The sequence below is a fragment of the Loxodonta africana genome, chromosome 8 (assembly GCF_030014295.1).
Source record: "Loxodonta africana isolate mLoxAfr1 chromosome 8, mLoxAfr1.hap2, whole genome shotgun sequence".
NCBI classification, from domain to species: domain Eukaryota; kingdom Metazoa; phylum Chordata; class Mammalia; order Proboscidea; family Elephantidae; genus Loxodonta; species Loxodonta africana.
The window spans coordinates 37,003,645-37,022,341 of NC_087349.1; the positions used below are offsets into that span (position 1 = coordinate 37,003,645).

At 41.3% G+C, this 18,697-nt stretch overlaps 1 protein-coding gene across 1 annotated transcript; it reads right to left on the reverse strand.

Annotated features, from left to right (window-relative positions):
• Nucleotides 1-1,114: 1,114 nt before the first annotated feature.
• LSMEM1 (leucine rich single-pass membrane protein 1) lies at nucleotides 1,115-14,909 on the reverse strand. The gene is made up of 3 exons (XM_003407013.3): nucleotides 12,167-14,909; nucleotides 9,823-9,951; nucleotides 1,115-4,626 (listed from the first exon to the last, which is right to left on the reverse strand). The coding sequence occupies exons 1-3, from the start codon at nucleotides 12,372-12,374 to the stop codon at nucleotides 4,496-4,498; spliced, it is 468 nt and encodes a 155-aa protein (XP_003407061.2). The 5' UTR covers nucleotides 12,375-14,909; the 3' UTR covers nucleotides 1,115-4,495.
• Between the last annotated feature and the right edge of the window lie 3,788 nt (nucleotides 14,910-18,697).

An 18,697-nucleotide genomic window follows, 5' to 3' on the forward strand; every position in this document is an offset into this window, starting at 1 on the left:
TGAGGAGGTTCAAATTAATCATTGGCCACAGTTCATGGTACAGCATTGTCTTTGGTTTTGATTGATTATTGTATATTTTGGCACTGATTGATTGCATTTTTTATTCCAGTGTCTCTGAAGAGCAGAGTTGTTTCTAAGTCTTTTATAACTGTTATATCAAAGAGGAGAGACATCTGACTATTCGTAGACATTATTCTTAGTCCCAAGGAACACTAATAGCCTCTTATCAAAGGACTGTAAAATTTAAGACAGGAGGTTCCTACTCAAAGCAAAAACTTGGTGGATTCTGAGGCCATTGGAGTGGGTGGAGCTCAGGAAGAGGTGATTTTAATATACCGCCAACCCAGGAACACTACTTTTCTCAGCCTGCCCTTCCCAGCCCTCCTGGGCAGTAAGGGGAACAGGCCCTTTGTCTAGACTCTCGTCAGATTCCTTACTCTTGGGGTCCCCCAAGTTCTTGCTCACAACTTCTGTTATCAGAATAGCCTTTGGAGGTACTTCAGAAAAGTTAAATCACCCCTTAAACTGGAGCCTAAGACAAATAATGAGGAAACTGGACTTGGGGGACAAGAGCTAAGGGAATGGGATAGGAATGAGGAGAAAAGTAGAGACGCGAGGGAGTGGAGTGTTCTTCTGAAGACATGTATGGGCCCTTTGACAAGAAACTATTAGTGTTCCCTCGGAGCTAAAATAAAGGGGCCCTGATGGCTAACCGAAAGGTGGGCGGTTCAAACTGTCGAGCTGCTTTGCAGGAGAAAGATGTGGCAATCTGCTTTCATAAAGATTTACAGCCTTGGAAACTCTATGGGGCAGTTCTACTCTGTCTTATAGGGTCGCTATGAGGCAGAAGCGACTCGACGGCAGTGGATTTCGGTTTTGGTTTGGGGGATTGAAATTAATATCTCAGATATCCCCGTTTTTAGTAATCTGGAGCAGCCTAAGATGAGATGGCTCGGCTTCCCAGTGTGACTACTGAGCTGCAACTTAGGATGCAGAGTGAACTTACCCCTTGGGAATAAACCAGGGTCATCTAGCCATGACTTTCTCTGTTGGTGGACACCAACCTCCAAAGTAAGGCTCTTGGTCAAGAATAAAGCCAGCCAAAAAAAAAAAAAAAAAAAAACCCATTTCCATTGAGTCAATTCTGACTCATAATGACCCTATAGGACATAGTAGACCTGCCCCAAAGTGTTTCCAAGGAGCAGCTGGTGGATTCAAACTGCTGTCCTTTGGTTAGCAGCTGTGGCACTTAACCACAACACTATAAAACAAACCAGGAGGTTTAAAAATAACACAAAAACAACTGCTTTGTTTTTGCCAACAACAGCCTGGGATAAAGGGAAGAATTTTGGTGTGCATGTCATTTGGACTAAATGAGGTGTGTTAGAAAGTATTGCACAAAAACCATCGTGTTATAATCAATTCTTATTGCTTAGAAAGATTATTTTAATGAAAACAAGATCTTCTGGAGTCCGGGTGTAAAAAATAAATTTATTTCAACTTGAAGTAATGACCTCATCTATATTCAGAAGAGAAGGATGAGTAAAAGAAATAGGTTATCAGAAACGGCTGGAATCTATTGCCTCTGTGAATGAGTTTGCTCAAAAGAAGCCATGAAAAGGAAATGGATTGTTAGGACTGTGAGCTATCTTTCCACAGCGTTGAGGAAGTGTATTTAAAAAAAAAGAGAGAGAGAGAGAGGAAAGATGACAATTTTCTTGTGGGAAGCCATGTATCCACTTACTTGGTGAAGATTAAAGTTTCCCAGTAAAAATTTTTCATATAAAAAACAATACTGAAATGTAATTCTACTTTTAATGAAAGTGAAAAAGATTATTTAAAAAGCGATGAAAAACAGTTCAGAATAAGTCCACAAGTGGGTATGGAGCATCTATTCTGTGCCCAGTACTGTGCGTAACACTATACAGGAGCCATGAGGAGGTAAAGGCATGATCCTTCTCCAAGGGTCTTCCTGGTGGTGCAAATAAAATATGCAACCAGGAACAGAAGACAGAAGTTTCCCAATGTACCCATCAAACAATCACCTGGGAAGTTTAAAACCAAAGAAAAGAAAACAAAACAAACCAGGTTCCTCGACCCTATCTTCCGAGATTCTGATTTAGCAAACATGGAATGGAGTTGGGAATCCGTGTTTTTAAAAACACTGCTGTGGTGATGGCGATTCTAGGAGTCTCTGGGTAGAACAAGCGGTAAAGTGCTCGGCTACTAACCAAAAAGCTGGAGGTTGGAATCCACCCAGAGGCTCCTTGGAAGAAAGTCCTGGCAACCTACTTCCAAAAGGTCACAGCCACTGAAAACTCCATGGAGCACATTTCTCCTCTGACCCAGATGGGGTCGCCATGAGTCAGAATGCAGTAGCATTTATTGAGCACTTACTTTGTCTCTGATGCTGTTTTAAGCCCTTTACTTTTAGTACCTCTTTTAAGCCTCACAATAGTATGAGACAGACTCTACAATTACCCCATTTTACTGATAAAGAGGCAAAGTCGTAGTAAGCGGTGGCATCAGATACAAACCAGGCTGTTGGGTTCCTGGGCCCATGTTCCTAACCACTGCATTTGACTGCCATAAGAGTACATGTAACCCAGTCAGTATTTTAAAACGATTTCAATGGAATTTGTTAATCTGTGAATCCAAACACCAGGAACTGTGGTGACTGTGGTCCTCCGGGCTGTTAGTGACCAAGGGGGAAGATCAGAGGTGTCACCAGAACTCCACCTGTGCCATGCAGGCAGGACAGTTCAGATCATAAAAGATCAAAATGATCTATCAGACACTACTTCACACTGTCAAAATCATAGATTTCTTGGGATAAAGGTCATTTATTACTGAATATGAAACACATCAGTTGTGTAGGTAGAAAGGGGAAAACGCACAGAGCAAGCAGATGAAAGGAAAGAAATGGGTATTTTTCAAGAGTTGTTGCATCCAGTCCTTAGTGGTTTCTGAAACAGTGCTACAATAAATTCTAATAACAAGTGATTTTTGCCACACCCCACCAACGGTTCAACAAGAATTTTCCCGTAAACACAAATTTCAGATAAAAAAAAAATTCTATGTGATAATTCATCAATTTTAAGAAAATAAATATGCAGTACAAATGTTTTTGTGTGCAAAAATGGATAAATTAAATGTCTTATGTTTATTTCATTAAGTATTTAGAGTTATAAAGAGTCTGTGTGTGTGTATGCTTAATTTTCAGGTAAGCCCAAAGAATTCTGATCAACCCAAAATGGAAGAATTGCATTGTGTTCTTCAATTGACTTGCACAATGTACTTACATTAAATAAACATTTTCTAAGACTCATATGCTTTTTAAACTCATTTATTTCACATCATATCTTACGTCATATACTGTGCACCTTACCTTTTGTTCAAAAAGAAGTCAGGCTCCAAATATTCCCAATACACAATTTCCTACTTTAGCTTACTAAAGACCACAGATCTATCAGTTTCTTCTAAACTAATCAGCAGGATATGAAAAGATTCATTTTCATTAGAAGCAAAGTAAATGAAGCTTATATAATTATATATAAAAATAAAATGCACACAACTCAGAGCAGTTGAGCCACCCACACTTCAAGACTTAGTTCAAAAGCTATTTCCTCCCTGAGATCCTCTTACCCCCATGCCACTCCACCCCACAACCCAGAATTGATTCTCTCTCCTCTCAACTCCTAGAGCAGTTTCTAGGCTTCTCTCTTAAAGTGTTTATCTTTTTTTTATCTTATACTTCATTTACATACAAATTTCCTTCGTTCCCCACTTGAATATAAGCTCCTCTAATATAGGGTGGTTTGCCTAGAGTAGAAGCTCAAATAAACATTAGTTGAATGAAGTAAGCTTTCTCTTTGACCCCACTCCCCATCACACACACACACACACACACACACACACACCCCTACTACACACGTTTTCACAGCAACCACCAGAGGACAACTAGCTCTAAAGTCTACCCATTCCCCAACCCTGGGGAATTATGAGTCATAGTCCAATCAGCTGAGCAGAATCCCTTTTATTGAAGAGAGTAATCACCTGGTTCCCTTCTACACAGTATAATTAAATAAATAAAAATTTGCAGAGATACGCAAGGCATCATGAATCTGATCAGCACAGTGAACTTGTTCTAATAACAAAGCTCCTTTTGTAAGAGAAGTTGTATGTATTAGGCGAATTTTCTTGCTTACTCTCAATTCTCCTCCATGCCAGCCACCCTTAACCCCATTAAAGCTGAAGGACCCTACCTTTAAATGAGGCTGAGAAAAGCTCACCCCTTTCTGACTCCTGTCCCCAAAACCCTATGCCTTGGAGTAGCTCCCATTCCTGCAGCAGAGAGAAGGCCCCAGAGCTGGATTCACTATCTAGAAAATCTGTCACCTTAGCAGATGCACTTTCTCAGGTCTTCAGTCTGTGCACCCTCAATAACATCAGCAGATGTTGCGGTCTTAGCGGTTGCCCTTGGAGGACATCTTCTCTAGTTCTGTACAGGTTCCAGTTGGCTGAGGCGCTGTACGATCATGCTGTTGATCTTCTTAAGATCCTCTATGTCCTTTGCCTCAGCTCTTAATCTTCTTGACACGTCGTCCATCTTGCTTCCGGTTTGAGCTTCAAAATGGAAAACAGACTACGTTACATTGATTTCCAGCATGTTGCATCAGGACTCATCAGAGCCCTGTGTTTGTGCTCAGCTGAGTGCTGAAAGGCACTCCCGGCAATTCCCGGCTCCGATATCCCATATAGCTCGGAAGCCCAGGAGAGAAATTGAGGCTGAAGCTACCTACCAAGTGAATTATTTTTACACCCTCTTGGTGCCAGCCCAGACTACCTTTGGCAGCTCCACACAGATTTCGGCAAGAAGGGCATAGCTGTGAGCAACCGAAGGAAACTGCCAGCCTGTCTGATTGTTCCCCCAGAAGTGAATGGCTAGGTAGTCTCATTCCGAGATCCATCCTCAGAAAAGGTTTTTCTGCTCTTCATTTGGGAAATGCCTTTCTTTGGGCTTCAGCCTACGTTGATATAACTCTGCTGGTTCTGAATTACCAGCCCACTGTGAATGTGTAATAATCCCCACCCCAGGCCACTTCTGAGAACAGAGGCACAATATTTTCAAAATAAACAGAATCCCTGACAATACAGTGAACTAGAGACTGGAACACTGTGAGGTCTGCATATTAAGTTAAAATTCCCAAGAAATGCAGCAGAAAATCAGTACTTGCTATATGAGCTCCTCATCATTTCTACTTCAGGCGGGTTGTTTTCAAAGGCATCTTACAGGAACTAATGACATTGGTAACATGCTACTGGGCTTAGTGGATAAACTAACCTCAGAAGGAAAACTAGATGTTAAAGGTTCACTCCCAACCTTGAGACAAATTGGCCACCCAGCAGCTGCTTCTCCCTTATGGCTGAAAATTATGTTGGCTGAATTATGGTCCCAGGCATAATAGAAGAGTTTTAATCGAGCTTTGCTGCAGAGCTAGGCAGAGATACCACGTACTTCTGGGGAACAGTGTGAAGCTAAATTCATGACTTGTATTCTCCTCTCGGGAACCCTCTACATCAATCAAATACCGGAAGGAAGAACCAGCCACATCTGCCTAAGTGCGTTCCACATTACACTGGTCTCAAAATGAATCCATGGAAAGAAAAAGGATTTCAAGTGCAAAAAAGTTAGGGAAAAATTATATGCCAGCCTACCTCCTGGAAACTCACAAGAAGAAAAATCTTGAGCATCATCTAAACCAACATTTCCCAAACTCCTTTGATTACTTAAAAAAAAAAAGTTTTTATCGAGTCATCTCCATCTTTTAGTGACTCCACATGTGTCAGAGTAGAACTGTGCTCCGTAGGGCTCTTCGGTGGTTGATTTTTCAGAAGTAGATCACCAGGCCTTCCTTCTGAGGTACCTCTGGGTGGACTCAAACTTCAAACCTTTTGGTTAGCAGCCCAGCATGTTAATCATTTACACCACTCAGGGACTCCCATTTGACCATCCCATTGCCATCAAGTCAATTCCAACTCACAGTGACCCTATAGGAGAGAGTAGAGCTGCCCCATAGAGTTTCCAAGGAGTGCCTGGTGGATTCGAACTGCCAACCTTTTTGTTAGTGGATTTGAACCACTGACCTTTTCGTTAGCAGCTATAGCACTTAACCACTATGCCACCAGGGTTTCAACTTGACATAACCCAGTGCCGTTGAGTCTATTCCAACTCATAGCAACCCTATAGGACAGAGTAGAACTGCCCCAAAGGGTTTCCAAGGAGCACGTGGTGGATTCGAACTGCCATCCCTTTGGTTAGCAGCCGTAGCACTTAACCACTACACCCCCCGGGTCTCCCAACTTGACATAGAACCCTTTTCTTCCTTAAGGTAAAACTTAATAGCATACCATGTGTCATGGATTGAATTGTGTCCCCCCCAAAATATGTGTCAACTTGGTTAGGCCATGATTTCCAGTATTGTCCTCCATTTTGTGATTGTAATTTCATGTTAAGAAGATTAGGGTGGGATTGTAACACCACCCTCACTCAGGTCACCTCCCTGATCCGGTGTAAAGGGAGTTTCCCTGGGGTTTGGCTGTACCACCTTTTATCTCTCAAGAGATAAAAGGAAAGGGAAGCAAGCAGAGAGTGGGGGACCTCATACCACCAAGAAAGCAGCACCAGGAGCAGAGGGCTTCCTTTGGACACAGGGTCCCTGTGCCTGAGAAGCTCCTCAGCCAGGGGAAGATTGAGGATAAGGACCTTTCCCCAGAGCCAACAAAGAGAGACAGCCTTCCCCTGGAGCTGACGCCCTGAATTTGGACTTGTAACCTTCTAGACTGTGAAAAATAAATTTCTCTTTGTTAAAGCCATCCACTTGTGGTATTTCTGTTATGGCAGCACTGGATGACTAGGAAACTGTGGAGATAATATTCTGTGTAATTACAATGTTTAGCTGCTCAAAGCTGCTACCAAGGACAGAAATCTGCAGTAATTTATTCTTACTGTCCATTATTCCTCTTTAAAACAAAGATTGAGACAAAAACATAAGGCCTAATGGTTTAATAAGAATGTAATCTAGTATAAAATAGTTGTGCTTCTATTGCATAAAAATGCTAGATTTATAAAGAATGCAAGTTCTTGCACTCCAGGTAAAAGAATAACAAGTTTGCACTGAATCCCACTGACAGTAAAAAAGGTTTCCTTGATAAAAGAGAGCACAGGCCAAGTTCACGTACAGATGCCTGGGCCAACTCTAAGGAGCCCAGGTGGTGCAGTGGTTAAGTGCACGACTGCCAACCAAAAGATCAATGATTCAAACCCACCAGCCACTCTACGAGAAAAAGATGTGGCAGTCTGCTTCTGTTAAGATTTCAGCCTTAGGAACTCTATGAGACAATTCTACTCTGTCCTATAGAATTGTTATGAGTCTAAATTGACTCAACGACAATGGGTTTGGTGCCAACTCTAGTCTTAGGCTTTGTTCTGGTTTGTCTGAAAAGCACAGGAAGCCTTTATTATTACTTCAGGAGAGGCCACGGAGCACAGGGGAGCTCTAGCTTGAATCCCCGCTCTGCTTATTTGCCTATTGAAATTGAGGAAGTAAACCCTCTGGGCCTTAGTCTTTTCATCTATAAAATAGGAATATTAGGCACTATCTTGAGAGGTAGAGGAAGGATTTGAAATAACAAATTTAATGTGTCTGGCACAGAGTAATTGTCCAATAAAACGATACTTTCTTTATTTTCATCTTCTGTTTCTTACTTAATATAACTTTGTCCTCAATATATAGCACTAAAAACAAAAAAAATAGCACTAGAGGCAAATATAAAATAAATCCTATTTATACAAAAGAAGTCTAATAATAATGACAAAGTGCATGACCTTTGATGTCAGGCAGAAGTGTCTTGGAGCCCCGATTCTGCCCCTATTAACTGTGGGGCCTTGGGAATATTAATTAATCTCTCCAAGCCTCGGTTTCAACATCGGTAAAACCAGGATAAAAATGAATCCTACACTATAGTTGTTATGAGGTTGTGAGCAAGTAGATATTAAGTGTTTGGCACAGTGTCTGGGACAGAGTAAGCACTCAGTCTATAGGATTTATTATTATCATTTCTCTTAATCTTACTGCTAATCATCCCACTTATATCAAGACAGAGACGGGGGAAGAGAGAATTCCCTTTGGGTTGCTCACATTTCTGTAGACACACCTAAAATGTCCCGAGAGTTGAACTCGCTCATTCCCCCAGGTGGGTATGGCATGACGCAGAGCATTAACCTCTGTTGGAACAGCATTTCAGAGTAGTAACCCATGTGCTCTTTCTGGTCCTGCAGGTTCTGCTCCCACACCTCCCCAACGGATGGCAGGAGTGAGGGCCCCATTATTGTAAGGCCAGCACACATTTCAGCTTATAAGTGCAAAAGGGCATCCGCTGGGTGTGAGAAATAGAAGCATTAAACTTCACCCTCCCTGCCAAGTCCCAGTTCCCAGGCTAGATAAAGACCTTCAACCCAGTAGGGGAATGAGAGGGGTTAGCCATAGCAAAAGAGCCATACACTTTGTCCTCCCCTCTCCTCCCACCATCACCAACTCTATCTCCTCAAACTCTGAATGAAATGAAATTAAAGGCATTCCAAAGACATGTGCTCCACTTCTCATCCAGAATTTTGAAGGCTACAAAGCCTGTAACATGTGAAAGGGCAGAAGGAATGGGAGTATAGTCAATACAGCCTGAAGGGTGCCAATGCTGGTCCCCTCCCCTTGGCTCCCTCCACTCAGGAATGGAAATAACTCCAGATGAGTGTACAGACAGTGAGCTGAAGAGGAGGCTGGTGGGCTTGGTGGGAGGTGGCAATGTCCAGAAGAAGGTGAGGCATCAGCAGAGGGATAGCACTTCACTCCCATCAAAGACAGAGAAAACCAAAAAACCAAACCCATTGCAGTGCAGTCTATTCTGACTCAGTGACTCCAGGTGACAGAGTAGAATTGCCCTCATAGGGTTCCCAAGGCTATAATCTTTACAAAAGCCAGGTCTTTCTCCCACAGAGCAGCTGGTGGGCTTGAACTGCCGACCTTTCTGTTAGCAGCCAAGCGCACTTAACCACTGCGCCACCAGGGCTCCTTCCAAGGCAGAGAGGAAGGTGGAATTGGAACCTCAGGGGACCTCCTGAGGAGGAGCTAATGTGAAAAGCCTGGGTCACTATTCAAAACCTGGGAGGAAGCTTTAAGCGTGAATGTGATTAAGTTATAGACCTGTATTACTAGAGAAATCAATGTACTGTTTTGGATTGAGAAAACCTGGAATTAACTAGAATAAGCTGCATACCATTTATAGCAGTGTTATAGAAATAGATAATGTACATGTTTCTGAACTTCTGACACTGTGGGCTTACACACTGGCTTTGTGCCCCAATAACCCTGTCCTGATTCTTCTCCGGGTGATGTTGGGCTGCTAACTGAGAGGTTGAAGATTTGAGTGCACCCAGAAGTGCCTTGAGAGAAATGTCCAGTGAGACACTTCCGTTGAATCAGCCATTGAAAACCCTATGGAGCACAGTTCTACTCTGACACACATGGGGCCTCCTTGAGTCGGAATCGACTTGACAGTAACTGGTCGGTCGGTCGGTCGGTTAGTTGGTTGGTAGGTAACCCTGTCCCAGAGCAAGTGGGTTCATTAGAGGCATTTGCTCTACTTCCGTCTTTAGTTTAAGCATTCATTCCCACAAAGCATTTACTCATTATAGGAGCAAAGCTAAACAATCAGCTACAAAGTTAAGTGCATACAAGTAATGAAAAACAGGCCAGCGGTACTTACTTATTAGAAATATCACGAAGGAAACCAGGGCCAGGCTGATAATGAGAATGATTATCAGTGCCACAAGGAACACACTGCGGCTTCCATTTCCTGAGTTACCGCGATGGGCTGGGATTTTCTCCTCTAGAGCTAATGTGAAACAAAAAAACAAGAGTAACAACAAAAACTCCTCAGCGTACAGCCTGTCAGCAGGACTGAGCAGTACTCAAGTGTTATTGCGTGAGCAGTAGAAACACCCATTTCCCTCTGATCACCTTGGAAGGTGGCTTATATTTTAGGAATGTCTTTGGGCCAGAAGCTCTTCGTAAATCGTTTACCTTCTTCTATACTGGTATTCAAAGAAGAAGCGGGGTTACGCTATTTTCTTAGACCTGTTTGGAAAATTTCTTTGAAAGTTCTGGTAGCACTAAAATAGCAGACATGGGTTTTTCTTTGGGGAGGGAATAAAGAAATTAAGGGTTAAAAGTGAAGATGGTTCTATTGCCCCCCTCCCAAGGTGACCTAGGAATAAAACAGAACTGGTTGTGGGACACCTACTCTAGGTGGAAAACTGAACACTCTGGGATATCTTCCACGGAACAAATTTTATCACAGGAATAATCAGTTATGCCTACATCTATTTTTTTTTTTTTAAATGGCCCTGATGTATTTTGGTTTCTTAAAGCTGTTTTGGGGAGGAGCATGCTCTAGAAGCATTCAAAATGTTTTGAATTGAACAGCTCAGTTCACCCTAATCATGAATTGTCCCATTTGGTCACCATTTTGTAAGGCTTAAAACCACTGAACCCATTGCCGTCGAGTTGATTCCAACTCATAGCAATCCTATAAGACAGCGTAGAACTGTCTCAGAGGGTTTCCAAGGAGCAGCTAGTGGATTCGAACTACTGGCCTTTTGGTTAGCAGCCTGAGCTCTTAACCAAAGGCTTAGCTGCCTAACAATACCGAAATTAAGTTGAATAAAAATTGTGAGAACATGGGGTAGTAGAGGTCGCTGAACTGATATTTGCATTTCCTCCTACTTTGCCTTGGTTCTACAAACTGTGCTACTTGATTATGGATAGTGGGTGGCTTCTGTCTCTTGCTGCATAAGTACAAATTATGCCACCCCCTCAACAGCTTTTGCTTCCTTATCAAAGCAAAAGCCACAGATCGGCACCAAAAGATTGACTTTATTTGAAACCACAATAAAAACAGGTGAAAATCTTTAAAAGACCAGACTTAATGGTCTGACTGAGACTAGAATGACCCTGGAGGTCATGGTCCCCAGACCATCTGTTAGCCCAAGACTAGAACCATTCCCAAAGCCAACTCTTCAGAGAGGAATTGGACTGGACTATGGGATAGAAAATGATACTGGTGAGGCATGAGCTTCTTGGCTCAAGTAGACACATGAGACTATGTGGGCAGCTCCTGTCTGGAGGGGAGATGAGAAGGCAGAGGAGGACACAAGGTGGCTGAATGGACACAGGGATAAAAGGTTGGAAAGGAGTGTGCCGTCTCATTAGGGGGAGAGCAACTAGGAGTACATAGCAAGGCTTATATAAATTTTTGTATGAGAGACTGACTTGATTTGTTAACTTTCACTTAAAGCACAATTAAAAAAAAAAACAGGTGAAAATCTGGACACATTAAAATGAAGAAAAAAGCAAGAACTCAGAAAGGATTTAGGAGGGGACTGATAGAAATTGAGACACTAATTGTCTAGAGTGCGTATGAAATGAATGTCAAGTGGGCAATTAGCACCTGGGTTTGAATGTTGGCCTTTAAGCCAGAAAAGATAGGGCTTGGAATGATCTGGCTGAGCTCATTGTAATACCGAGGGAGCAGGATTACAGGTTTGGTATTTAGCAGGCTTTTGTTTTTTCTTTTTCTTTTTTTTTGTAACCCTTTAATTGGGGCATTTCGTAATCATTAAGTAGAAAATGAAGTTGACATTTTTGCCCAATAGACTTTTAATTTTTTTTTTTTTTTAAACTGGGTGAGCATGTTTCCCAGCAATCTGTTATAAGATCCCTCTAGGAAATGGGCACCACTGGTGGGTGAGCTGGCTGTGGTCACCAGAAGGCACTGTAATAACCAAAAACGCCAGAAACTCCACGGGGTCTTCTCAGAACTTTTGAAGATGAGAATTCAAGTCTTGCTTAGGAGCCAAGAAAGCCCGTAATCTTGTCAGGTATTTAGAAAACAAAAGCAAAAATTGCCTAATAATAAACTGCATTTCCAGTGCCAAGCCTCTCCTAAGGCCCACCCACCCAACCACACCCGCACATCTACGTTAGCATTTGCTATTTTTAGGTGGCCTAGAAACTTAGAAGGGCCACCAGTCCTTTGAGGGCACACTTACGGAACAGACGCTGTGATCCGGCAGGATAGAGGTTTAGTTTGTTCAAGTCATTTATGGAATCCACAACGTAAAGCTTTCCATCTTCATGAATGCCAGGGTCCTGGGAAGAATGATTCATTGTCCTTGGGAGAAAACACATTAGACACAGAGGCTTGGGCTGGGAGCTCAGCTTCACAAGAGCCACGGCAGTAGGAAGCTGCACAAGCATATAAACAATTGCCCACAAATATTATTTGCAGCCTAAGGGTCTAGACTGGAAGAAATTTCTTCCCTTTATAGACAACTTAGTAACCATTCTTTTTGCTTTGCTTGCTAGAAAGCTCAAGAGTCAAATCTGTGGCCCAATTTTAAGAACTGTACCAGTTGCCATGCAGTTGGTTCTGACTCGTGGCAACCCCATGTGTGTCTGAGTAGAACTGTGCTCCACAGGGTTTTCAGTGGCTGATTTTTCAGAAGTAGATTGCCAGGCCTTTCTTCCGAGGTGCCTCTGGGTGGACTTGAACCTCCAATCTTTCCATTAGCAGTCAAGTGCATTAACCATTGGAACCAGCTCTTTATTCCCTGCTTATCTGTATATCGCTTTTCCTCTTCCTCAAATCTCTGAACTCTATTTTTCCCAGGACTTGATTTTTTTATTTGTAATTTTTCATTTTATTACATTGTTTATATTCTGGTGAGATACTTCAACTCTTTTGTGCACGAAGACTATGTACATAGAAAGACAAAATTAAGCTAGTCAGGCTGGGATCATATAGGTTCTAAGAGAAAATGTTACGGTGAACCAATCTAATTACATGAAGCTTTAATAAAACTATAATTTTTATTTTCTCCCTCAACACGGTATATAAGTCCCCACCCTAAAAGGTCTCCTTCAGCTGTTCATGCTGGCGCTGAGTCTCAGTCATAGATGCTGTAGAGGAATTCTGCAGCAGGTTGGAGACTAGATTCTAGGCCTGAGGTCTCTTCTACCAGTTTCCCTTAGATTGAGGTCACTTATATAATAAATATTTAAATATTGAGGTTTGCATTTATAGTAATATTCTCTAATGACACCACAACTTCAAGCCACACTGAAAGGCCTGAATAGATTAGGAAGGTGGAGCCCTGGTGGTGTAGTACTTAAGAGCTCGGCTGCTAACCAAAAGATCAGCAGTTCAAATCCATCAGCTGCTCCTTGGAAGCCCTATGGGGCAATTCTACTCTGTCCTACAGGGTTCCTATGGGTCTGACTCCACAGCGACGAGTTTGGTTTTTTGGTTTTTCTAGAACAGAGAGCTTGTGGCCTTTTAATTATGTGGAAAGGAGGCTCTAGGAAAACAAATTCCAATTAATATAAAATATTCTCTTTTCTAATCTCTCTCAGATTTCACAAAATGAATTTAATAGTGACACAGGATGTTTGATCTGGAAAGAATTTTAGACCACTCCCACTGTTTCTACAAATGAGGAAATTGAGGCTCAGAGAGGTAAATGCCCAAGATCATTCATGTAGTTCCAGAGCTGGAACTGGGCCTCTTGGTTCAGAAAAAAAACCCAGTGCCATTGAGTCGATTCCGACTCATAGTGACCCTATACTACAGACTAGAACTGCCCCCATAGAGTTTCCAAGGAGCGCTTGGCAGATTAGAACTGCTGACCCTTTGGTTAGCAGCTGTAGCACTTAACCACTAGACCACCAGGGTTTCCTCTTGATTCAGAGTTCCCTGCATTTTCCCTTGTGCTATCTTTCTTCTCCACACCCCTTCCTAATCCTCACTCAAGACTCAACTCAAACATCACCTCCTCTAAGAAGAGAGAATTGACCTGTGCTTCCTGGGTGCCCTCACTGGATCCTGTACATTCTTCTATCAGAGCATTTATAATATTTGATTGTATTTATTTGCTTACGTCTTTGAGTTCCCCAATACGCTGAAAAAGGATCCCTGGTGGCTCAGCTATTAACTCAAAGTTTGGTAGTTCGAACCCACTCAGCAGCTCTGCAGGAGAAAGACCTGGAGATCTGCTCCTGTAAAGATTACAGCCAAGGAAACCCTATGGGGAAGCTCTACTTTGTCACATGGGTCGCTGTGAGTAGAAATTGACACGACGGCACCTAACAACACAACATACTGAAAACTCCTGGAAGCAGGGACCAATACTATTCTTCAAATGCCCAGTGTCTGGTTTAGAAGCCTGGGACTTATGCTAAAATGCTCAAAATATTTTATTTATTTAGAATTTAAATCTATTTTTAAAAGAATCTGAAGCAGTTAATAATCAGTACACTAATAAAAACAAGATTGAAGGCAAAAGTCCATCCTATGATGTCTACCCAAAAACCCATTAAACCCATTGCCCTTGAGCCAATTCTGACTCATAGCGACCCTATGGAGCAGAGTAGAACTGCCCCATAGAGTTTCCAAGGAGCAGCTGGTAGATTCCAACTGCCGACCTTTCGGTTAGCAGCTAAGCTCTATTTAGACTCTAGCAAAGTTAGTGAAATGAATTTTGCACCTATAAGTGGCAACACAATAATTACTTCCTGTTGTCATTTTTTATTCCCTTTAATACACAGCTGCAGATGGAAGAGAAATATAATTAGAGTTAACCTGGAAGAATATAAATTCAGGGGAACAAATTAGTACACCCATAGAAAATCTGGGGGAACAAAATAAGTCATTTTCCTGTGCAGTTTAAACTGCAACCTAAAATTTAAAACTAGCCATTTCACAATAATATCCAAAACCTACTACTATTTGTAAAAAAAAAAAAAAAAAAAAGGAGAGGCTCCCAGAACCCTAACTACAACAAATAGTTGGAAAAGTCATGGACCAACTAAATTTTTTTCAGAGCTAAAACTAAAAACGGTGTTTCAGTTATCCTGAAATTTGATTTACGAGAACACACAATTCCCTGAGTACTTTAGATAAGATTCTGCTGTCACATTTTAGATATTAATATTACTGAATTCCAAATATACTTCATGAGGAGTTTCTAAAGGAATCACTTGAACTGACTAAAAAAAAAAAAAAAGCAGTAGGCAGAAGATTAAAAGGGTCTTAGGGATCAATCCAATCTTACCCTTTTACTGATAAAATCAAAACCCAAAAGCATCATCACAGATTTCTAAACTATTCTTCTCCAAGTATTTTATAATCTCTTTATACTTTATTATCCCCAATACTAATATCTGACCACAAATGCAGGTTGTATGTGTCACACCACAGGAGCATGGTTCCAAACACGGCTTCTATTTTAGGCTTGGTGACTGACGCATGGTTCATTTTTGGCTCTCTGACTTAGTATTCTTGAGCCTTTGCTTCCCCTTTAAGAACATAACTGCTATTGCTTAAATCTCATAGTGAGGCTTAATCAGTGTTTACAAAGTAGAGGATTGGTTAGAAAATCATAGCTACAGAAACCTACTTAAGAGCAGCAAAGCTAATAAAATCTCCAAATTATTGGCCTTGCTACTTACTCAAAAGGTGACTCAATGCACCATCAAATCCAAAAGAACGAAGACAACAGCCTAGAGCAAGCCATGAAGGACTCTGAAAGACAATCTCTTCTTTGGAGTGAAGTCACAATATAAATAGACACTATTTCAATATATTTTTTAATTAACTGCAACCTGCAAATGGAAAGTAAGAACTAGCAGAGAAAATTGAGTTGGTTGTGGTTCGTGGCCACCAAGAGCTTCCAAATGACTCTGCTGGTAAATAAATACAACATCACATGGCCCTAAACCCGGGAACCCACAGCTGTTTGACACCCAGTTGTTGCTATCTTTGGCATCTCCATATGAGGACATCTGGGAACAGCTAGCCTGGCTGGAGAAGTCAGTGTTACTAGCAATTCTGCATCACACTCACTCAACCCTCCTTCCCACTCCGTGGTGACTATCTGTTCATCGGCTGAGACCGACCGAAGCAGCACTCTTTTCACAGAGCCTTTTCTAATACCTTGAGCTGAAACATGTAATTTCATTTTCCTCCTGTTTAGATCAGTGCTAACAACTGATTCTCTTGTTTTTTTTTTACAACCTACAAATAAATATTCCAACAAACAAAGGTAGCTGTCTATGAAAAATGGCTCTGCTCTTTATTTTTTCCCACAAGGGCTTGGTATCAAATCACAGAAATAACTCACACCAGTAGTGCTGGCCATAAAGTAACAATTTTTTTTTTTAATAATTTTTATTGAGCTTTAAGTGAACGTTTACAAATCAAAAAGTAACAATTTTTATAACCAGGCTTAATTCAAAGTTAATAGGAAGCTTTGCTGAGCGAATCATGGTAATTTGTTAATTCCATTTTGAAGTCAGTGCCGCTTCACATTCAGGAAATAAAATTTACAATCAAGTCTAAATAATTTCGATTAAAAAAGCACAGAGCACATGCAACAAAAACTGTCCCGCCTTAATAACCACAATTCAGTTTCAGTATGGTTAAACATGCAAGTTACTTACAAAAATGTGAGCTTTGACCGCTAAGTTATCAGGGAAAAAAAAAAAAAAAACACCTGTCAGGAGGAATTACAAGAAAACGTTTTACAAATTCTGTGGTTCTTTCTTTGCCTTCCTTCAGAACACCGGTGCTCCTGTCAGGCCCATAAACCCCAGCATGAAACTGTTGGTCTATATTTAGTGTTCATTTTAGCCAAGCAGGATAAGATTCCAAATACTGACTTTTTAAAATAATTCCTTAGGTTTTTAGTGAATATATTACTGAAACTATGCTTTTAAAAAAAAACCCATCATGCCCAGACTCAACTGATAACCGATGAGGTTCTTAACTGGACTGAAGTAATGTCCTTATTTGGCTGAAGCTGTGTAAGCTGACACCTCATTTCAAGCACTTCTGCCTTTGTATACTCCCGTATATAAATATCCCGTCGCAGGCTGGACACCAATCTACTCGACCGCAACTAACAACAACATGCAGCAGGCTGGAGCTGCCGCTATGACAACTAATTGCACAGAACTCCAGACCAAGCAGAGAACTGTAGTGAACAGAGATGGAATAAGATGACAGAATGGCAGAGGACTCCTAGGGCTCCCAGTGGCCTCCAAAGCCATTTGTAAGCAGGGACAGCATGGCTGCAGCCCTCCTCCAGTTGATGGAAATACTTTGTCTCACCAGCTTCCTTTTCAAAGGCTTTATTCCGTGAGGTTTTGTGCATTCTCCTTTCTCAGGAATGTCAGCCTTTCTCTTATGTGGTTCCCATGGCCACATGACAAGGAGCTTCTGCCCTCTGGTGTACGTACAAGATGCTACAATGAGGAGACCATCCTTGATCCCACAAGCCTGGGATCCCAGACCATGGGGACTAACTGTCCCAGCAGGATGCTAAGAGTTAGGTGGTAAACCGATATGGGGGCCTTTATAATCCTACCTTCCACTGCCAGGCTACATGGACATTATTCGTCCTTGATATATTTTTCACACCAGTTAGGTGTTTGCTCCATAAAACCTCCTTTACGCTTAACATTCAGTATGAGCCTTACTCTCCTTTTGGGAGAAAGGAATGTCATTTTCTTAAACCTCATCTAAACCCGAGGACCAATTCATAGAGGAAAACAATGTAACTAGTAAAGGTTTTCTCAGAAGCCCATCATACACTAAAAATCTACGCCAAATTCCTCTATAAAATGTAAATACTCATATGAGCTACTGTCTTGGCTAGTTTCATTAAGAAAGCTCCCAACTACCCGATCTCTGTCTTAAAACATCTATGCTTTGAAGAAAAATGGAATAGTCTCATTTTTTTTTTTTTGGATTCTTCTCTCTTTCCTGTAACCTTACAACCGAGGGATATTTTCAAGTGCTTCCTGTTTTTTCTTTCAAATACTGTATCTCACTGTATCTAGATTCAACTTCCAGAAAATTCAGTAAATGCCATCGAAGACTAGTGTCACAGATGCTGACTGCCTCAAAATTAATGCCTGATACTCAAAGAACTTACCCAGGCAGGCACCATTTTAAATTCCTTAACCAGCAAGATTAATGAAGATTCAAGCAATGAACAACTGGTCTATCACATACCATTTTACTACTTAGGAAAAAAAAAAAAAAACTCAAGCATTCTTAATACATTAAGTCCCCAGTAATCCTTGTCTAGCAATTACCTGACATTTTCATGAAAAATGTACCCATCTATATACATAATATGCTGATTTCTAGAGTTGCATATTTATCTCCTCTTCCTCCAAAAATCCCTGTAAAAAGGCAGAGTAGAAACAACAATGGCAAAAGCACAAGAATTAAAACAGGAGCAAACAACAATGAAAAAGATTTCAACAAACGTATTTACTAACAAACGTTCCCAGAGTGATACCTGCGTACCAGAGCTCTGGAGAACTATCACTGACAAACGCACTGAGCCTGCAGGATTCACGCTGGCTCAGAACTTGGAGGCAACAGTGAAACATGGAGCTGGTTTTAGTTAAAAATAAAATACAATAGAAAGATTGGAAATTGTGTTAAGGAAATCTCCAGGAAGAAAATGAGAAAAAAGTAAATAAATAAAACCAGAAGCTCAATCCAGAAAACC

Coding starts and splice junctions, on each gene's coding strand:
- LSMEM1 (XM_003407013.3), bottom strand. CDS start 12,374: ATGCTTGTGCAGCTTCCTACTGCCGTGGCTCTTGTGAAGCTGAGCTCC. Junction 9,952..12,166: donor CGGATCACAGCGTCTGTTCC/GTAAGTGTGCCC, acceptor GTTTCACATTAG/CTCTAGAGGAGAAAATCCCA. Junction 4,627..9,822: donor CTTCGTGATATTTCTAATAA/GTAAGTACCGCT, acceptor TCCATTTTGAAG/CTCAAACCGGAAGCAAGATG.